This window comes from Drosophila willistoni, unplaced genomic scaffold, assembly GCF_018902025.1.
Source record: "Drosophila willistoni isolate 14030-0811.24 unplaced genomic scaffold, UCI_dwil_1.1 Seg328, whole genome shotgun sequence".
Lineage (NCBI taxonomy): Eukaryota > Metazoa > Arthropoda > Insecta > Diptera > Drosophilidae > Drosophila > Drosophila willistoni.
Window position 1 is genome coordinate 9,814 of NW_025814280.1, and position 18,167 is coordinate 27,980.

The window sequence follows — 18,167 nt, forward strand, 5'->3', positions numbered from 1 at the left end:
TAAAAAGCAGAGGCGATGTAGGAATTTTGTTACATGCAAATGGCAAATCAGTTAAAGGTAATATTCATGATGTGGAGTATGTTCCGAATTTGTGCGGAAATCTGTTATCTGTAAGCCAAATGGCAAAAAACGGGAAAAGGAGAAAAAGATTTTGAAAGCCACTGGCTATCTGCAAAATGATCTGTATCGACTAAATTGTGAACTGCCAAAGGTAGAGAAAGCCTTGGTCGCAATAAATGGATTCGAACTATGGCATCGTAGGATGGGCCACATTTGTGACACAAAATTACAGCTGGTAAAAGAAGCCACCGATGGTGTTGAATACTCTGTTAATGAATCGTGACGGGATAAATGCATTGTGTGCCTTAAAGGAAAACAAACTCGTATGGAATCCGTGCCGAAGGTCTTTTAGATCTTGTCCACTCAGATGTGCTTGGACCATTGAGAGTCAAGTCCTTTTCTGGTGCAAGATTTATGCTTGTCTTCGTTGATGATTACTCTCGGAAGGTGTTTGTGTACTCAATTAAGGAGAAGTCAGATGTAGCAGGAAGATTTTCAAAAATCTGGCAGAAAACCAAACAGGACGAAAAATTCGCATTTTGCGTTCTGACAATGGGAAGGAATATTGCAACCAAGAGCTTGAACATTATTTGCAGAATGCAGGTATTCTGCATCAGACTACAGCGCCGTATAACCCTGAGCAACATGGAGTCGCAGAGCGGATGAATCGCACACTCCTGGAGAGAGTGCAGAGACTCAACACAGCATTTTGGCGAAATGGGCACCGTAGAGGATAATTGCAGAGACGGTAAACAGTCCCTGGAAGCAGAACCTTTGTATCAAGAAGACCTGTTAAAGCAGTCTACATCAGAGTTTGAGTCGTGGAATACGGATACAGAAGAAACGGTCGATGCTGAGGAACTGAAGACTACCGCTGGACACGTTCCAGATGCATTTGGTGTTCGAAGATCAAAAAGGATTGCGAATAAGCTGGAAGAGCATCACCTATGTTGTGTAGTCTCGCAAGGTGACGACCCACTAACAGTAACAGAGGCAATAAAGTCGAAACTAGCAGATTCATGGGAAGACGCAATGAAGTCGGAAATGCTCTCTCACGAATTACCAAAGGGGGCAAAGTGGCGATACAGTCAAAATGGGTTTTTAAAACAAAACGAGAATCTGGGGACTTGGTGCCTCGCTTGCCTTATAGCTTGTTGTTAAAGGATTTTCTCAGAAAGACGGTATTGACTACACGGAAACGTTTGCACCAGTCGTGCGATACACTTCCATGCGAGTGCTGTTTGCTGCAGCTGCTAAGTATGGGTTGACAATTTATCAACTGGTTGCTGTGACAGATTTTCTTAATGGCGATTTACAAGAAGAAATCTACATGCGTCAGCCTGAAGGCTTCGAAGATCAATCAGGAAAAGTCTGTCGCCTCAATAAATCGCTCTACGGGCTTAAGCAGGCAAGCAGAGTCTGGAATGAAATGCTGAACAAGGTTCTACTAGGCTACTACCATTACGTAACTGGATCCACCATGGTATATGTGGCAGTATATGTTGACGATATATTAATTTTCAGCAACAACAAACAAATGGTAGCTATAATCAAGGGCGAGCTATCGCAGAAATTTAACATGAAAGATATGGGCGAAGTTTCGTCGATTTTGGGCATGCGTGTTCGACACAATAAGACCGAAGGCACAATAAAAATTGATCAATCTAATTATATTGCAGGAATTCTAAAAAGATTCGGAATGGATGATTGCAAAGCAGTGTCAACGCCGGTGGATGTCGCACAAAGTCTTTCAGCTGACATGGGGCATCAGTCTGAAGCCGACATTGAAGATATGAAGAAGGTTCCGTACCTAGAGGCTATTGGTTGCCTACTATATGCTGCCCAGAACACTCGTCCTGACAAAAGTTTTGCTGTCAACATGTTGAGTCGCTTCTCTTCCAATCCAGGAAACGTTCACACCACAATATTATATCTGCCAGATATTCAATTAAGGGGGTATATTGAAAAGTACTTTCTATCTGGCAACTCTTACACCCTATACTTGTACCATATCTAATTACTCATTACTCATTAAACAGTCTTCTATCATCTTGCAAACTGAACACACGTCTTTTAATAGTATATATAAACATATATCCAACGTCAAAATCCAATAACTTCGCCCCCTAAAATTTATAACTTTAAAGTAAATATCCGTTTTTTTATAAACACTTGGACACTTGCAATAACAATTGTCCCCCTCAAAATCAAAGCGTTTGAAGTCTAACTCATAATCAAATCATAGGCGAATAAGATCCGTTTTATTCATAAACACTTGCAATAATAGTTGTCCTTTATCAGAATAATAATGAAAAATAAATTGTCTCAAAGAAAACAATCCGATACAACACAAAACCAACAACTTTTCCAAGAATTTCAACAAAAATTAAATTAGGCAAAGAGAAAGTAATAGTGGAATTAGCAAAATGGAAACATTAGAAAATTTTTATCAGAATGCTTCGGATCAATCGGAAGAAGAGATAGGGACAAGTCCTTCATCAGAATAATAAAGAAATAATAAACCTTTCAGATGTGTAGTCGACTCAGGATCTACAATAAATATAATGCCCGAAAACTTTTTTAATTTCAAAATCCATTTAGGAGATTCCAAAATTCACATGATTGAAGGAGCAGTCGAATTAAAAGAAATCATTTTCCTTGCACACAGCACACTTTGTCCAACTGAATAAAAATTTTATATCCATCAATTTTCAAACAAATACGACATGTTGATAGGCAGCACTGTCCTTAAAGTTACAGGCTTTTAGCCCAAATAAATTAAGAAGAAGAATATGCCAAAATATGAAACTATACATTTTATTTCAGAGATATTGAAGAAATAGAAGACTAGAACATAACATAGAATGTTTGGACCCACCTACATGAAGGGGACCCAGACACAAATTTTGTTATTGAAAATGAAATAATAGAAAGCAATAGAAAGCAATGAGTGTAAACTCGAGATTCCAAAATACACATGATTGAAGGAGCAGTAGAATTAAAAGAAATCATTTTTCTTGCACCCAGCAAACTTTGTCCAACTGAACAAAAATTTTATATCCATAAATTTTGAAACAAATACGACAAGTTGATAGGCAGCACTGTCCTTAAAGTTACAGGCTTTTAGCCCAAATAAATTATGAAGAAGAATATGCCAAACTATGAAACTATACATTTTATTTCAGAGATATTGAAGAAATAGAAGACTAGAACATAACATAGAATGTTTGGACTTACCTACATGGAGGGACCCAGACACAAATTTTGCGATTGAAAATGAATTAATAGAAAGCAATAGAAAGCAATGAGTGTAAACTCGAGATTCAAAAATACACATGATTGAAGGAGCAGTAGAATTAAAAGAAATCATTTTTCATGCACCCAGCAAACTTTGTCATACAGAACAAAAATTATATATCCATAAATTTTGAAATAAATATGACATATTGATAGGCAGAACTTTTCTAAAAGCATGTAAAGCCCAAATAAATTACGAAGAAGAATACGCAAAACTAGGAAACTATACATTTTATTTTAGAGATAATGAAGAAATAGAAGAAGAACATAACATAGAATGTTTGGACCCACCTACAGAGAGGGACCCAGACACAAATTTTGCGATTGAAAATGAAATAATAGAAAGCAATAGAGTATAGACTCGACCATTTAAACAACGAAGAAACACAAAAACTTAAAAAGGTCTTGTACGAATTAAGTGACATTCAGTACCGCGAAGGTGAAAATTTGACTTTCACGAGTACTATAAAGCACTCTATTTGTACAAAACATGAGGACCCAATTTATAAACGTCCGTACAAATATCCCTAAACGCTTGATATAGAAATCAACAAACAAATAAATGAAATGATCGAACAGGGCATCATTCGAAAATCGAACTCACCCTACTGTTCACCCATTTGGATCGTTCCAAAAAAGGAGATGCTTCCAACAAACAAAAATTCAGATTAGTCATTGACTACCGAAATTTAAATGAAGTCACAATAGATTACAAATTCCCGTTTCCAAACATGGATGAAATTCTTGACAAACTGGGAAAATGCCAATACTTCACAACCATTGAATTAGCTAAGGGATTTCATCAAATTCAAATGGATCCTGAATCTATTGCAAAAACAGCTTTCTCAACTAAACATGGCCATTACGAATACACAGGTATGCAATTTGGTCTTAAAAATGCACCGGCAACATTCCAAAGATGCATGGTACTTAACAAACTGCGAGAAGCTAATCTTAAACTCCAACTCGACAAATGCGAATTAATGAAAAAAGAAACAGAATTCCTTTGTCATATAATAACAACAGAAGATATAAAACCTAACCAAAATAAAGTCAAAGCAATTCAAATTTTCCGAACAAGATTTTCCCATATTTCAACAAGCCTTTATTGAAATAATACGATCGAACGCAAATACAAAAACCTCGAAATCAAGCGTTAAGTTAGAGGACATTCAAACGTTTGCACAATTCAAAGAAATAATCCTAAAGACAACATAAAGAATTATTACATCAAGGAATTTGTTTAAAGAAAACTATTATTTCCCCGATTTTCAAAACCTAATTCAAAACATTATTAACCAATGCTCAGTATGCAATATCGCAAAGACAGAAAATAGAAATACAAAACTAACTTTTTAAATAACACCAAAAGCTTTTAATATCAGAGAACAATATGTCATGAATTTTTACATGATCGACAATGTACACTGAAATTCACTGAAATTGGCAAACCTATAGAAATAAAATCAGACAAAGATTCAGTATTTCTGTGTATAGTACAAAAAAATTCGCTACAAGAAGAAAATCTAATGTTTGAAACCACAACAAGTAAAAACGGCATTTCAGACGTAGAAAGATTACATAAAACAGTCAATGAAATACTCAAAATTATAAATTGTGAAAATGACATAGAAGATAAATTAATCAAATTTGAAAAACCATAAGACGAGACATAAAACAACTACCCGAACAACAGCGGACATTTTTATCTACGCAGGATCACCCGACTATAATACCCAATCGAATAAAATACATAAAATAAACAATTTAAATAAAAATAGATACGGCTTCGAAATCGATACTAGATTTAAACAAGCACCATTAGTAAAGTCAAAAACGACAAATCCATTCAAAAAGACAAGAGAAATAAATCAGTTACATGAGAAACATTTTGAAGAAAGAAATACAGGACAAAATGTGACACACTAAAAATCGAAATTCAAGAAAAAGAAAGATAACAAAAGCAAATACGACAATTGATTAATTACAGGTCAACAACTCAAGATGACTTTTTTGTGCATTATGATATTCTAAACATTAAGATAAACATGCAGCCAATCCATTGACATAAACCCAGTAAAAGCAACGAACGGTTACTTAATATTTAAGACAGAAACCATTGACTTACCGACAAACTTTGAATATCATTATTTAAAAGTGAATTTAACGCTAATAGACATTACATATAACAATTTAATGCAACAAGCACAGGAATTTAAGGACATAATCCAAATTTAATGCTTAACAGAAAAACTAAGTAGGGAAATTAATGGAATACAAATTGTAAAACGTAGCAATCGAGGACTAATTAACGGAATTGGTTCAATATACAAATATCATTTTGGTACTTTTGGTCAAGACGATAAAGACGAATTAGAAGAAAAAATAAATAATCTTGAAAGCAATAGCGTACAAGCAAAACTAATAGACACTATTAACAAAGGTTTCGAAGTATTAAATAACCTCAAGGAAGAAAAAGAAAAATCAGTAAAATTATAAGTTCTAATCTTTAATTTTGAGCATTTCACAGAATACATTGAAGACTTAGAAATGGGCATGCAGCTCACTAGACTAGGAATTTAATGCTAATAGATATTACATATAACAATCTAATGCAACAAGCACATGAATTTAAAGACATAATTCATATTCAATACCTAACAGAAACACTAAGTAGGGAAATTAATGGAATACAAATTGTAAAACGTAACAAAGGAGGACTAATTAACGGAATTGGTTCAATATACAAATATACAAATATCTTTTTGGTACTCTTGGTCAAGACGATAAAGACGAATTAGAAAAAAAAAGTAATCTTGAAAGAAATAGCGTACAAGCAAACGAACTAAATTACGTAATTGACGCTATTAATAAAGGTTTGTTAATTCGGAAAAACTATTAAATAAAAAAACATCCACCTGGCTTAAACCAAATTCAAACGAGATATTTATCATCTCAAATATTCCTCAAGAAATAATAAAAACCCCTATCTTTAAGATACTTCCTTATCCAGATGAAAATAAAAATATTTTGACAGAAAATTCATGCGATAAATACTATTTTACAACAACACTTTGTTCAATAAAAATACAATAAAAATAGGCTTTTTATATATATATATCTCAAATTCAGCCGGATTGGATCACTATATCAGTCACGAACAGTGACTTTTCTCAATAAACTCCGTTATTTTATGAGCTATTGTGAAATTTAATATTGGTGAGTTTATTACGCATATAAACGACTATTCCAAATTTGATCAAGATGTGATGACTATATCATATAGCTCCCAAAGGAACGATCGGTGGAAAACAGTGACTTTTGTCAATAACTTCGTTACTATTGACGCGATTGCTTTCAAATTAAACATTTGCTGGGTTATATCTGTAATGATATATATCTGTTAATGACTGTAGCTTTCATAGGAACGCTCTGTGGAAAAAAGGGCGTTGTGGTCCCGAGTAGCTTAAGTAAATATTTACCCTTTGTGGTAATTCATAATGAGATCCGTGTCTGATCATATCAAGCCCAAATATTTCATGATATGGAGAGCAGTTTATATTTCCACAATAACCTTTACGTAAGGCGCAACTTATTGCTGGAATATATTCATCCCAATGTCGATGATCGTTTTTAAGATAAGCTCTAATTCGTGCTATTATAGAACGATTTAGTCTTTCTGAAGCGTGGTTTTTCCCATTAGCAGCTTTAAAACACAATTAGGAGCCTTCATGGACTTACACAAAATAACTAACTTGTAAAACAATCCATGACAAATAAAAAATTCTTCTTATTAGTTCAAGAAACAACTCTCGTATGAGCATTTGATACAATACGATACATACGACCATATGATCCATAGTATCCAGATATAAGAATAATAAATTAGTTTGTGTGGTACTACTAAGTTTCCGTTGGCGGGTTCGGTTTGTAAACAATCAAACTGAGTTACTGTTCTTATATCTGAATACTCACTTTATTTCTTACCTATTATCTTATCTTTTAATTTTGGATACTAAATGTTATTAAGTTATTTTTTGGTCATACTAAAAATTTTCTTTCTTATCGCACAAGTCTAAGTTTAAATAACTAGTCATGCCAATGAGAAAATATTAAAGAAGGAAACATGCTGAATAAAATTTTCTTTAAATCAAAGGGTTCGTGAAAAGCTCAATGAGGCTCTTGTACACTAAAATCCTGACCGATAGGTGTCACTTTCCCAAATTTGATGTTAATTAAGATATTCAACCACGGTTTATTCATGCGTTCTAGTTGCTTTGCGTTTATGGTAGCATAGACCAGAGGGTATTATAATAAGAGAATATTATATATTCTCTTACCGCACAGAAGAAGACGTTGTTGTGAAGCTGAGTTGTTATAGCCATGTCCGTCTGTCCGTCGGTGCGTATGCCTTTTACTCAGCCATCTTAAGAGCTATTGTTCCGAATTTTTTTTCTGTGTTTTTTATTACCTGGATAAAAAGTATGAAATATATCGTATAGTAGTTATATACGAAAAGTAGTTATTGATATCTGAGGATATAATGGTAAAAACTATAATCTTAGTAAGTTTCATAAAGATACCCGAACTTCTTCACATATTCTTCTTATAGTATACCTTGTCAATTGCTCTATAAATGTCTTAAATACAAAGTTTTGTTCCAATAGCTTTAAATTTGACCGAGTAAAGTTCATACGTACAGACGACAAATGGACATGGCTGGATATCTATAACACGATGCCGAAATCTTATAGTGCTATTTGCCGCAAGGTAAATTTTTTTCGGGTTTTAAATATATATTTTATAATTAAGAAATTTACAAAAAAATGTGTTCAAAACCCAAAAACACTTTGCCTTAACAAGATACTCTATTGCCTTGTCTTTTGGACCACCTTCTACTTATCACACCGTTCATTGACACATCTTCATGTTATCTTTTTTAAACCTCGTTTCGATGTGTCAAATTAATATCTTTAAATTTTTTCTCTTCAATTTTAAAGCCGAGAGTTACGTGAAATCGGAGACAAACAAGAAAAAGAGATACAAACAAGGGAAATATTAAAGCGAGAGCAATCACAAGCTAGTCGATTGGCTTCTAGCTTTGTAGAACATCTTGATGGTCATCAGCTTTATGACTCGTTATGGCGGGGAGATGATGATGGCAGAATTTTGATGCTTATTGGTTCTCAAGCCCAAGATTTAGCAGAAGAATATGATAAAGATATATTTGAAATAACACAAGAAATATACAAGCTTGGTATGGATCGATTTGTTGAACGAGAAAAGGAAATTCAGGATTTCATGGAAAATCTTTATAATGGCCAAGAAGAATTACAGGCAATGGGACAAAAAGAAATAGAAGATTTTTTACAATTTAAGGATCGAATTTTTGAAGATGCTCGCCTTACTCACCGACAATTAGAACAAAATTCTATGCACGGAGAGGATGATGACTCTCCAGAAAATCTTAAGCTTTCAGATATTATTGACAAGCTAAATATACAATTTGAAGATTGTATGAATGACATGTGGCAGACATTAATGCTACAGGAACTACACTTGCATGAGGCAATAGAGGTAAAATAAAATGTCCTTATTAATCAATTAATAAGATTAATTTATGTTTACAGGAGTCGACAACGAATTTTCACCGTAGGTTATCAGAGCTTATGTCAAAATTTGTAGAACAAACTCAAGCATTTTTTGTACAATTGCGTGAAATAGCTGGCCATTTTTCAGAAAACATGACTGAAATTGTTACGAGATTTATATCTACAAAGCTTGCCCTACAAGATTTTGAGGATGTGCCCATAGAACTTAGAGTCTTCATGGACGACCGTGATGCAATTTTAAATCTCATCGCCGGAATGAAAGATTCGCACACGTTAAGAATTGATGAACGTGAGGATCGTATGGCCACACGTAGCAAAGACTTTATTGACAACATGGTTGATAACTTATACATGTAAGTTTTAAATATACTCATTTGAATTATATTAAGTACTTTTTAAAAATTTCGGATCTTCTATTATATTTTGGATGAGCATCAACGGCCGAGTTGACCCGTATGTTTGTTCGCGTGAATAACTTCGATAGACCTCGGAGACTATTGGGGATATAGAGTAACTAGTATGTAAACTAATTATCCGGCACCGCAATTAGAAAAAAGCCGATTTTCATGCAAATATTCAAACCATAGCAATCAAACTAAGGCGATGGGAATCGCCACTGATTTTTCAACGACTTTCCGTAATTTTTTGCGAACTCCAATTTAACTTTATCCTAAACATTTCGGGTGTGTAAAACGAAGTTACCTCGCGTTTACTTGCCCTCTCCCCAACAAACTAGCCCCCGCTTGGTACTTAAAGGAAATCAATCGCCCCTCCACAAACAATGGTCCGTCGAGCCGAATGGATATCGGCGCAAGGATTTCCGCGTTTCCAGATTTCATTTCCGTAGTTCCTGTTAAGTATACCATTTGTTGTTACCAATATTCTTCCCCTAATAACACATCGCATGCCAATAAAATTGTGAGGTACCCGCTTTTCCATAGCGACCTGCACACTTCTATATACTTGTATGGACACTCATGGACAAAAAAATAGGTGTGAGACTTAGGACTTGACAAATGTCCACAAAAAAAATGTTTGACAAGTTGTACTGATTCCCAATGATTAGTGGTAGTATCATGAAGTGTCATGAACTTGTCAAATATCTCCTATATTGGCTCACACCAATTTTTTTGTCCATGAGTATACATACCTGTACTGTGCCAAAGGTCGGATAGTATCTTGCGACCCATTTTCTGTTGTATATATTCAGATGTATATAGATATATATATATATTCTCAGATGTTTGCAAAATATGAAAGTGCCAAGTGTTATTAAAATCGTGAGTTTTTGTGTCTATGTGCCGCTCACCGCATTAATCAATGCATCCATAACACTTTGTTGGATACTTCCAAAAAAATTATAAATATACATAAGTATGAAATGTAAGTGTGCACTTGATTATATATATCATATATCATATGCATATAAACATATTACATTATTCTTACATATACATATACATATACATATACATGTGGAAATGGATCGAGAGACAACAAGCGGTCGATTATATTAAACCAGTGCTGAGGTCCATAATTTTAAAGTTATCAACGATATTGATAACAAACAATCGATGTCATTAACTAGAGAGTTTTATGGCGTCAAGTCGTGACGACCGGTTGTGTTCCTCGTCGTTGCTCGAAAACTATACTAATCGAATAATTAAGTGATAAATGTATAAAAAACAAGAGGGCCGGGGCTAACTTCGACCGCGTCAAAGTTTATATACCCTTGCAACATTTTTTGTAACTCTTTCCTTACCTATAGCCATCAAAGTGGAAAAATGTTTAAGCTAAAAAGGCTAGGAAAAAAGTAAGATATTGATCAAAGTCACTGTTTTCCACCGATCGTTCCTATATATGATATAGTTACCCGATCTTTATGAAATCTGGCACAGTCATTAATAGATATATTAAACTGCCAAATGTTAAATTTGAAAGCAATCGCGTCAAAAGTAACGAAGTTATTGACAAAAGTCACTGTTTTCGAAAAATCGTTCCTATGGGAGCTATATGATATAGTCACCCGATCTTGATCAAATTTGGCAAAGCCATTTAAATGTGTAATAAACTCACCAATATTAAATTTCACGACAATAGCTCAGAAAATAACGAAGTTATTAAGAAAAGTCACTGTTCGTGACTTTGCCATTTGTATGGGAGCTATATGATATAGTGATCCGATCCGGCGGAATCCGAGATATACAACGCCTGCAGTATATACAAGCCTACATGCAAAATTTCAGCTCTGTAGGTCTTTCGGTGTAGGAGAAGTTTGCGTTGATCCAGACGGACGGACGGACGGACGGACCGACGGACGGACATGGCTATTTGAACTCGTCTCGTCGTGCTGATCACGAATATATATACTTTATATGGTCGGAGATGCTTCCTTCTATGCGTTGCACACTTTTGATCAAAATTAATATACCCTTTTTGCAAGGGTATAAAAATAAAAACCAGAGGGCCGGGGCTAACTTCGACCGTGTCAAAGTTTGTATACCCTTGCAACTTTTATGGTAACTCTTTCCTTAGCTATAGCCATCAAAATGGGAAACCGTTCAAGCTAAAAAGGTTAATGTTTGCGAAAGAACGGCGTACAATCTTAGCATAGGAAAAAACGAAGATATTGATCAAAGTCACTGTTTTCCTATGGGAGCTATATGATATAGTAACCCGATCTCTATCAAATTCGGCACAGTCATTAGCAGATATATTAAACTAACAAATGTTGAATTTGAAAGCAATCGCGTCAAAAGTGACGAAGTTATTAACAAAACCCGATCTTGATCAAATTTGGCACATTCGTTTATATGTGTAATTAACTTACCAATATTAAATTTCATGACCAGAGGGCCGGGGCTAACTTCGACCGCGTCAAAGTTTGTATACCCTTGCAACTTTTATGGTAACTCTTTCCTTACCTATAGCCATCAAAGTGGAAAAATGTTTAAGCTAAAAAGGAAAGAACGGCCAACAATCTTAGCATGTTTTCCACCGATCGTTCCTATGGGAGCTATATGATATAGTAACCCGATCTTTATCAAATTCGGCACAGTCATTAGCAGATATATTAAACTAACAAATGTTGAATTTGAAAGCAATCGCGTCAAAAGTGACGAAGTTATTAACAAAACCCGATCTTGATCAAATTTGGCACATTCGTTTATATGTGTAATTAACTTACCAATATTAAATTTCATGACCAGAGGGCCGGGGCTAACTTCGACCGCGTCAAAGTTTGTATACCCTTGCAACTTTTATGGTAACTCTTTCCTTACCTATAGCCATCAAAGTGGAAAAATGTTTAAGCTAAAAAGGAAAGAACGGCCAACAATCTTAGCATGTTTTCCACCGATCGTTCCTATGGGAGCTATATGATATAGTAACCCGATCTTTATCAAATTCGGCACAGTCATTAGCAGATATATTAAACTAACAAATGTTTAATTTGAAAGCAATCGCGTCAAAAGTAACGAAGTTATTGACAAAAGTCACTGTTTTCGAAAGATCGTTCCTATGGGTGCTATATGATATAGTCACCCGATCTTGATCAAATTTGGCGCAGTCGTTTATATGTGTAATTAACTCATATTAAATTTCATGACAATAGCTCAGAAAATAACGAAGTTATTAAGAAAAGTCACAGTTCGTGACTTTGCCTTTTGTATGGGAGCTATATGATATAGTGATCCGATCCGGCTGAATCCGAGATGTACAACGCCTGCAGTATATACACGCATACATGCAAAATTTCAGCTCTGTAGCTCCAACGGTCTAGGAGGAGTTTGCGTTGATCCAGACGGACGGACAGACGGACAGACGGACGGACGGACGGACGGACGGACGGACATGGCTATATAAACTCGTCTCGTCATGCTGATTAAAAATATATATACTTTATATGGTCGGAAATGCTTCCTTCTATGCGTTGCACACTTCTGACCAAAATTATTATACCCTTTTTGCAAGGGTATAACAATAGCTCAGAAAATAACAAAGTTATTAAGAAAAGTCACTGGAGCTATATGATATAGTGATCCGATCCGGCTGAATCCGAGATACATGCAAAATTTCAGCTCTGTAGCTTTAACGGTCTAGGAGGAGTTTGCGTTGATCCAGACGGACGGACAGACGGACAGACGGACGGACGGACGGACGGACGGACGGACATGGCTATTTGAACTCGTCTCGTCGTGCTGATCAAGAATATATATACTTTATATGGTCCTTCCTTCTATGCGTTGCACACTTCTGACCAAAATTAATATACCCTTTTTGCAAGGGTATAAAAAAAAGTTCGAAGTGGCGAAATGTTCATTAAAATTGAGTTGCCAAAGACAGAAAAAGTTCGAAAAAAAAACCACCCCAATTGATGAAAAATTGTATGTTGGAGAGAGACAGCGAAACGTCCAAGTTCAAGTGGGAGTGAAAAGTGTGAAGGTGCAAAAAGTATAGAGAGAACCCTGAAGTTTGCGCGGCAAAGAGGCTGGAAGCGTAAAGGGATTGACGATCGTTGGAATTTTGCAAAAATTTACGTGGCAATGAGGGCTGGTATAGCGTAATTTTTGTAAATGTGTTGAAGTATCGTCGTGGGAACTATTCACAGTGATGGTAGATTAATGTGGCAAATAGCCTAGAACATAGAATCTATGTGGTGAGCAGCTGTATCTTTTGAAAATTGGCGGCAATAGAAGCTACTACAATTGGCGGCAAGAGCGAGAAACCATTAGACGCACACATTTGGCGGCGTCAGTGGAAAATATTTGTACAAGCTGGAGACATCGGCATTGGCGTCACGAGCGAGACAGCGTTAGTGAGAGAATTCGTGCAAGATCGACACATCATCAGAATTGGCGCGAATAAACAGCGTTGGTGAGACAACACGAGCGAGCGAGAAGGCAACCTAGTGGTAAGCCATATGTTTATGTTAATTAACATTATGTTACAGAACGAAAGATGTTATAATTTAAATTGAGTTGATGGAATCATTAAATTAAATGAATATAAATTTATGTCCTAATTATAACTAATAATTTAAAGATTGAGTAAAGTAAAGTAAATTAATGTTGATTGAAAAGTAAAGTAAATTAATGTTGATTCAAAAGTAAAGTTAATAAAATTGGAATTAAAAGAAAAGTAAATATTGAAAGATAAATAATTATATTTTGTAATTGCTGAACGAAGAGAAAATCAAATTACTAACAATAGAGTAAGATTATACTCTTGTAAAATATATTTAAATTTCAGCTGCAACGAGTAAGCTAAGACGAATATAAAATGAATAGAGACGAAGTATTAAGTTTATATGTAAATGAGCTCAAAGCAAAGTTGGCCAGTTTGAATTTGGCAATAACTAGTAGAAAGCAATCGTTGCAAGATCGTCTTCTCGAACATTTCGGTTTGGTGGCTAACGAAGTCGAGGTTGAATCCGAAATTGATGATGCGGAATCATTTCACTCTACGGCACAAGCTGTAGACATTGAGGATTCTCTTTCTTCGTTTAGTGGGTCAGGTCAACCGTCTATAGAAAATTGGTTACGGAATTTTGAAGATAATGCAGAAGCAGTTCAATGGAACACGCTACAGAAATTGGTCTATGCGAAGCAATTATTAAAAGGTGCAGCACAAGTTTTTGTGTAGTGTGCTAGGAGTGACTGATTGGACATCAATAAAAAGAATTTTGTTAAGCGAAACACACGCAAACGCACAAATGAAGATTTTTGTGAGTACCTTTACAGTCTAAGTTCCATAAACTTAGATGAAGTTAGTCTTATAGAATATTTCATAGAATGAATACCTGATTCAAAAGCTAATAAAAGTAACTTGTATCAGGCAAAGACAGTCATTTAGCTTAAGGAACAGATTACAATTTACGAAAAGGTTTACCTTGGTCGCCCTCAAGTGGTAAATAGAAACAGAAATCATAATGAGAAAGATGATAGAAAAGCGGAAATTTCTAAACAACCGAGAAAACGCTTTAAGTGTGGCGAACTATCTCATTTGATGAATGAGTGTCCGAAGATTAAGTGCTTTAAATGCGATCAGATAGTGCATAAAGCGTCAGTATGCCCGACACGTAAATTAGATTCTAAAAAGGAATATAGTAGGGCTAGTAAAATGTCAAAGGAAATCAATGCAAAAGGAAAAGCTATTGTCAAAACAATATCATGTGGAAACTTTGAGCTGTCGGCACTCATAGCTGTCGGCACTCATGCAGGATTTGATCTATGTTTAATACGAGATGATATTATCAGAAAACTGCATGGTATAGAATTAAGCGATGAACGAAACCGATTATTGGAAGTGTGTAAAAGTGAGTTAAATACTATAGGTAGTTTTAAAGCCCAGGGGACTATTAATGGTCTTTAATGGCCCTTAACGTTCCATGTTTATAGTTAAGATGAAACACAGAAGCGAAAGAAGTAAAAAGTCGGAAGGGTATGTGGACTTTCAACTTTGTCCGGCATGAAATTTCCTTAACGAGTCCCCGAGGTGAAGAGATTCGATTTGCACACACTGGGTTTTAATTTTATCAGCTTTATTGTATATTGTTAGTTGATTAGCTTGTTGATAAAATTATTAATCACTTCACAATATTTCTTTATTTTTCGAATTCACTCCGAATGCACTGCTCACACTTCGAGTCACAACTTTACCGGCTCACTCTTATCAACTGACTCTTCTCTTCGGACTGACTGACTACTTTTCACCATCCTATATCGTGTTAATCGATATTACGTCGATACCGATTCTCACTCGAAGTCACCTATACCATACCGCGATCCTACAGGTATGGTACAGGAATTTAAGAGTTTGTGTTTATTAGCTGAAGAAGAAAAGTGTGAAATAGATTTGTACCATTTAACTAAATCGGACGTCAAAAAAGTTAAAGTTAAAAAGCTTATTGACAGTTATATACCACTGGACTCTCCAGTCGAAATGAAAATATTATTAAGTGACGAGTGCCCAGTATACGAACGGCCGAGGCGTTTATCTTTCGTTGATAAAGTTATTGTGGACTCAACAGTAGAAAAATGGTTAGCCGAGGGTATCATTCAACCAAGTACATCGGAATATGCGTCTGCTAACTATAGCAGAAACTATCTTGTTCCAAAAAAGGATGGAGGAAAAAGACTTTGCTGTGATTATAAACGTTTGAATGGTAAGATTGTAAGAGAACATTTCCCAATGCCACTTATAGATGATGTAATTGAGAGATTGCAGGGTAATGCGGTGTTTACAACCTTGGATCTTGAAAATGGATATTTTTATGTTAATGTGGAGCCCAACTCAAGGAAGTATTCTTTCTCAAAATAATTTTTTTTTATGTATATATTTTTAATAAAATGAAGTAGTTATTGTAGTTGAATCCATAAAAAAAATATTATATATTTCTTTTTTTTTTATTATTTTTGCAAATTTTTAACCTATTCTTATGTACTGTTTGAATATTATTTTTATTGTTCCTAATTTTTATGTTGTTGTTTTTAGATGTTTCTACAACTTTGAATGGTCCTAGATAGGCTGAATCAAGCTACCAGCTTCGTTTTTTAAGAAAACTTTATCTTCTATTTCTATTTTAAGATCTGCTTGACTTATGGTAAGAAAAATTTTTCTGGTTTTACTTACGTTTTTCTAACATAATTCTAGCTCTACTGTATGCTAGTTCTAATCTAAACTTAACTTTTTTAGCATAATCATCTACTTTATATAATGGTTCTATTCTATTTATGCTATTAAAATGGATTGGTAAATTATTTTGTTTACCAAATACAGGTTCATAGGCACAGCATTTGTGTGTTACTGATGGGGTTGTGTTAAAACAGTACACAAAATATTGTAACCATATGTCCCAATCAGTTTTATCTGATATATATGATCGAATGTACTCATTGAATATCCTATGACTTCTTTCAATGGTTCCCAAGGTTTGGTGGTGGTGTGCAGTAGAAGTAATGTTGTCTATTTTTAAATATTTTCACACGTCATTTATTATTGAATTTTTGTATTCTGTTCCCATGTCCGTAATGAACGTCTTCATTGGACCGTACTTCAGAATGAAGGATTCAAAAATAACTTTCGAGATTGTTGTAGCGCTTTTATTGGGAACTGGTATTGCTACTAAGTATTTCGTCAAATCACATATTAAAGTGACTGCATATTCGTTACCATTTTCGGATTTTGGTAGTGGACCAATGGTGTCTACTATTACCCTATCAAAAGCATGTATGGGGGTTTCTGTAATAACTAAGGGTGTTTTTATGTGCTTTGTCGTTTTTGACTTTAGGCATTTTTCATATTTATTAATGTAGTCTTCTACATGACGTGTCATGTTTTTCGAATAATAATATCTTTTTACTTTGGCCAAAGTTTTTGTAATGCCATTATGGCCACCCTGTATTGGATCATCATGGTATGTAGACAATATTGCTTCTTTATCTTTATCTATTTCTATAACGGTCACCGGTTGGAGTAGCGCTACTCTTAATGTTTTCAATATATTATTGCCCATTTGTTTAAAAGATTCTGTTGAAAATGTTTCAAAGATCTTTTCACTCGGTGCCAATTTGAGTTGTTATATTTCGAGTATACCGGCTTGTTTTTCAAGCCTTTGAAAAAACTCACCTAAACATCTTTTCAATCGGTGCCAATTTTGTTGTTTTATCATCTGACCAGAGATTATTTTGTGTACTTTGCTGCCTGGTAGTGACTTTCAGGACATTTGCTTTTATGTTTTTTAGATCCTGTATTGTTATGCGGGATAATGCATCCGCAACAAAATTATATTTTCCCTTCAGATATTCTACTGTAAATTCATATTCCTCTAGATCAAGTCTCATTCTTGGTAATTTTGAACTCGGATTTATCATAGAAAATAAATACGTTAGGGGTCTGTGGTCTGTTTTGACTCTGATGTGGGTGCCACATATATATGGGCGAAAGTGTGTAATAGCCCAGTGTCTCGCAGCTAGTTCTTGCTCGCTAGTACTTTTATTACTTTCACCTTTAGTGAACGAACGGGACGCGTATGCTACTGGCAACTGCTTATCGCCATATGTTTGAGTTAGGGCTGCTCCACATGCATATTTGCTAGCCTCTGTAATTATGCAAAATTCTTTGCTAAAATCTGGATACTGGAGCAGTGTGGGTTCTATTAAGGCTGTTTTCAGATATTTAAATCCTTTTTGGCATTCT

At 35.0% G+C, this 18,167-nt stretch overlaps 1 protein-coding gene across 1 annotated transcript; it reads left to right on the forward strand.

Annotated features, from left to right (window-relative positions):
• The first annotated feature begins 777 nt into the window (after positions 1-777).
• LOC6642883 (dynein regulatory complex subunit 3) lies at positions 778-9,326 on the forward strand. The gene is made up of 4 exons (XM_023176074.2): positions 778-1,027; positions 1,356-2,016; positions 8,358-8,934; positions 8,988-9,326. Exons 1-4 carry the CDS (start codon positions 778-780, stop codon positions 9,324-9,326), a joined length of 1,827 nt encoding a protein of 608 aa, XP_023031842.2.
• The last annotated feature ends 8,841 nt before the right edge of the window (positions 9,327-18,167 follow it).

Coding starts and splice junctions, on each gene's coding strand:
- LOC6642883 (XM_023176074.2), top strand. CDS start 778: ATGGGCACCGTAGAGGATAATTGCAGAGACGGTAAACAGTCCCTGGAA. Junction 1,028..1,355: donor ATGTTGTGTAGTCTCGCAAG/GTGACGACCCAC, acceptor TTGCTGTGACAG/ATTTTCTTAATGGCGATTTA. Junction 2,017..8,357: donor CCAGATATTCAATTAAGGGG/GTATATTGAAAA, acceptor TCAATTTTAAAG/CCGAGAGTTACGTGAAATCG.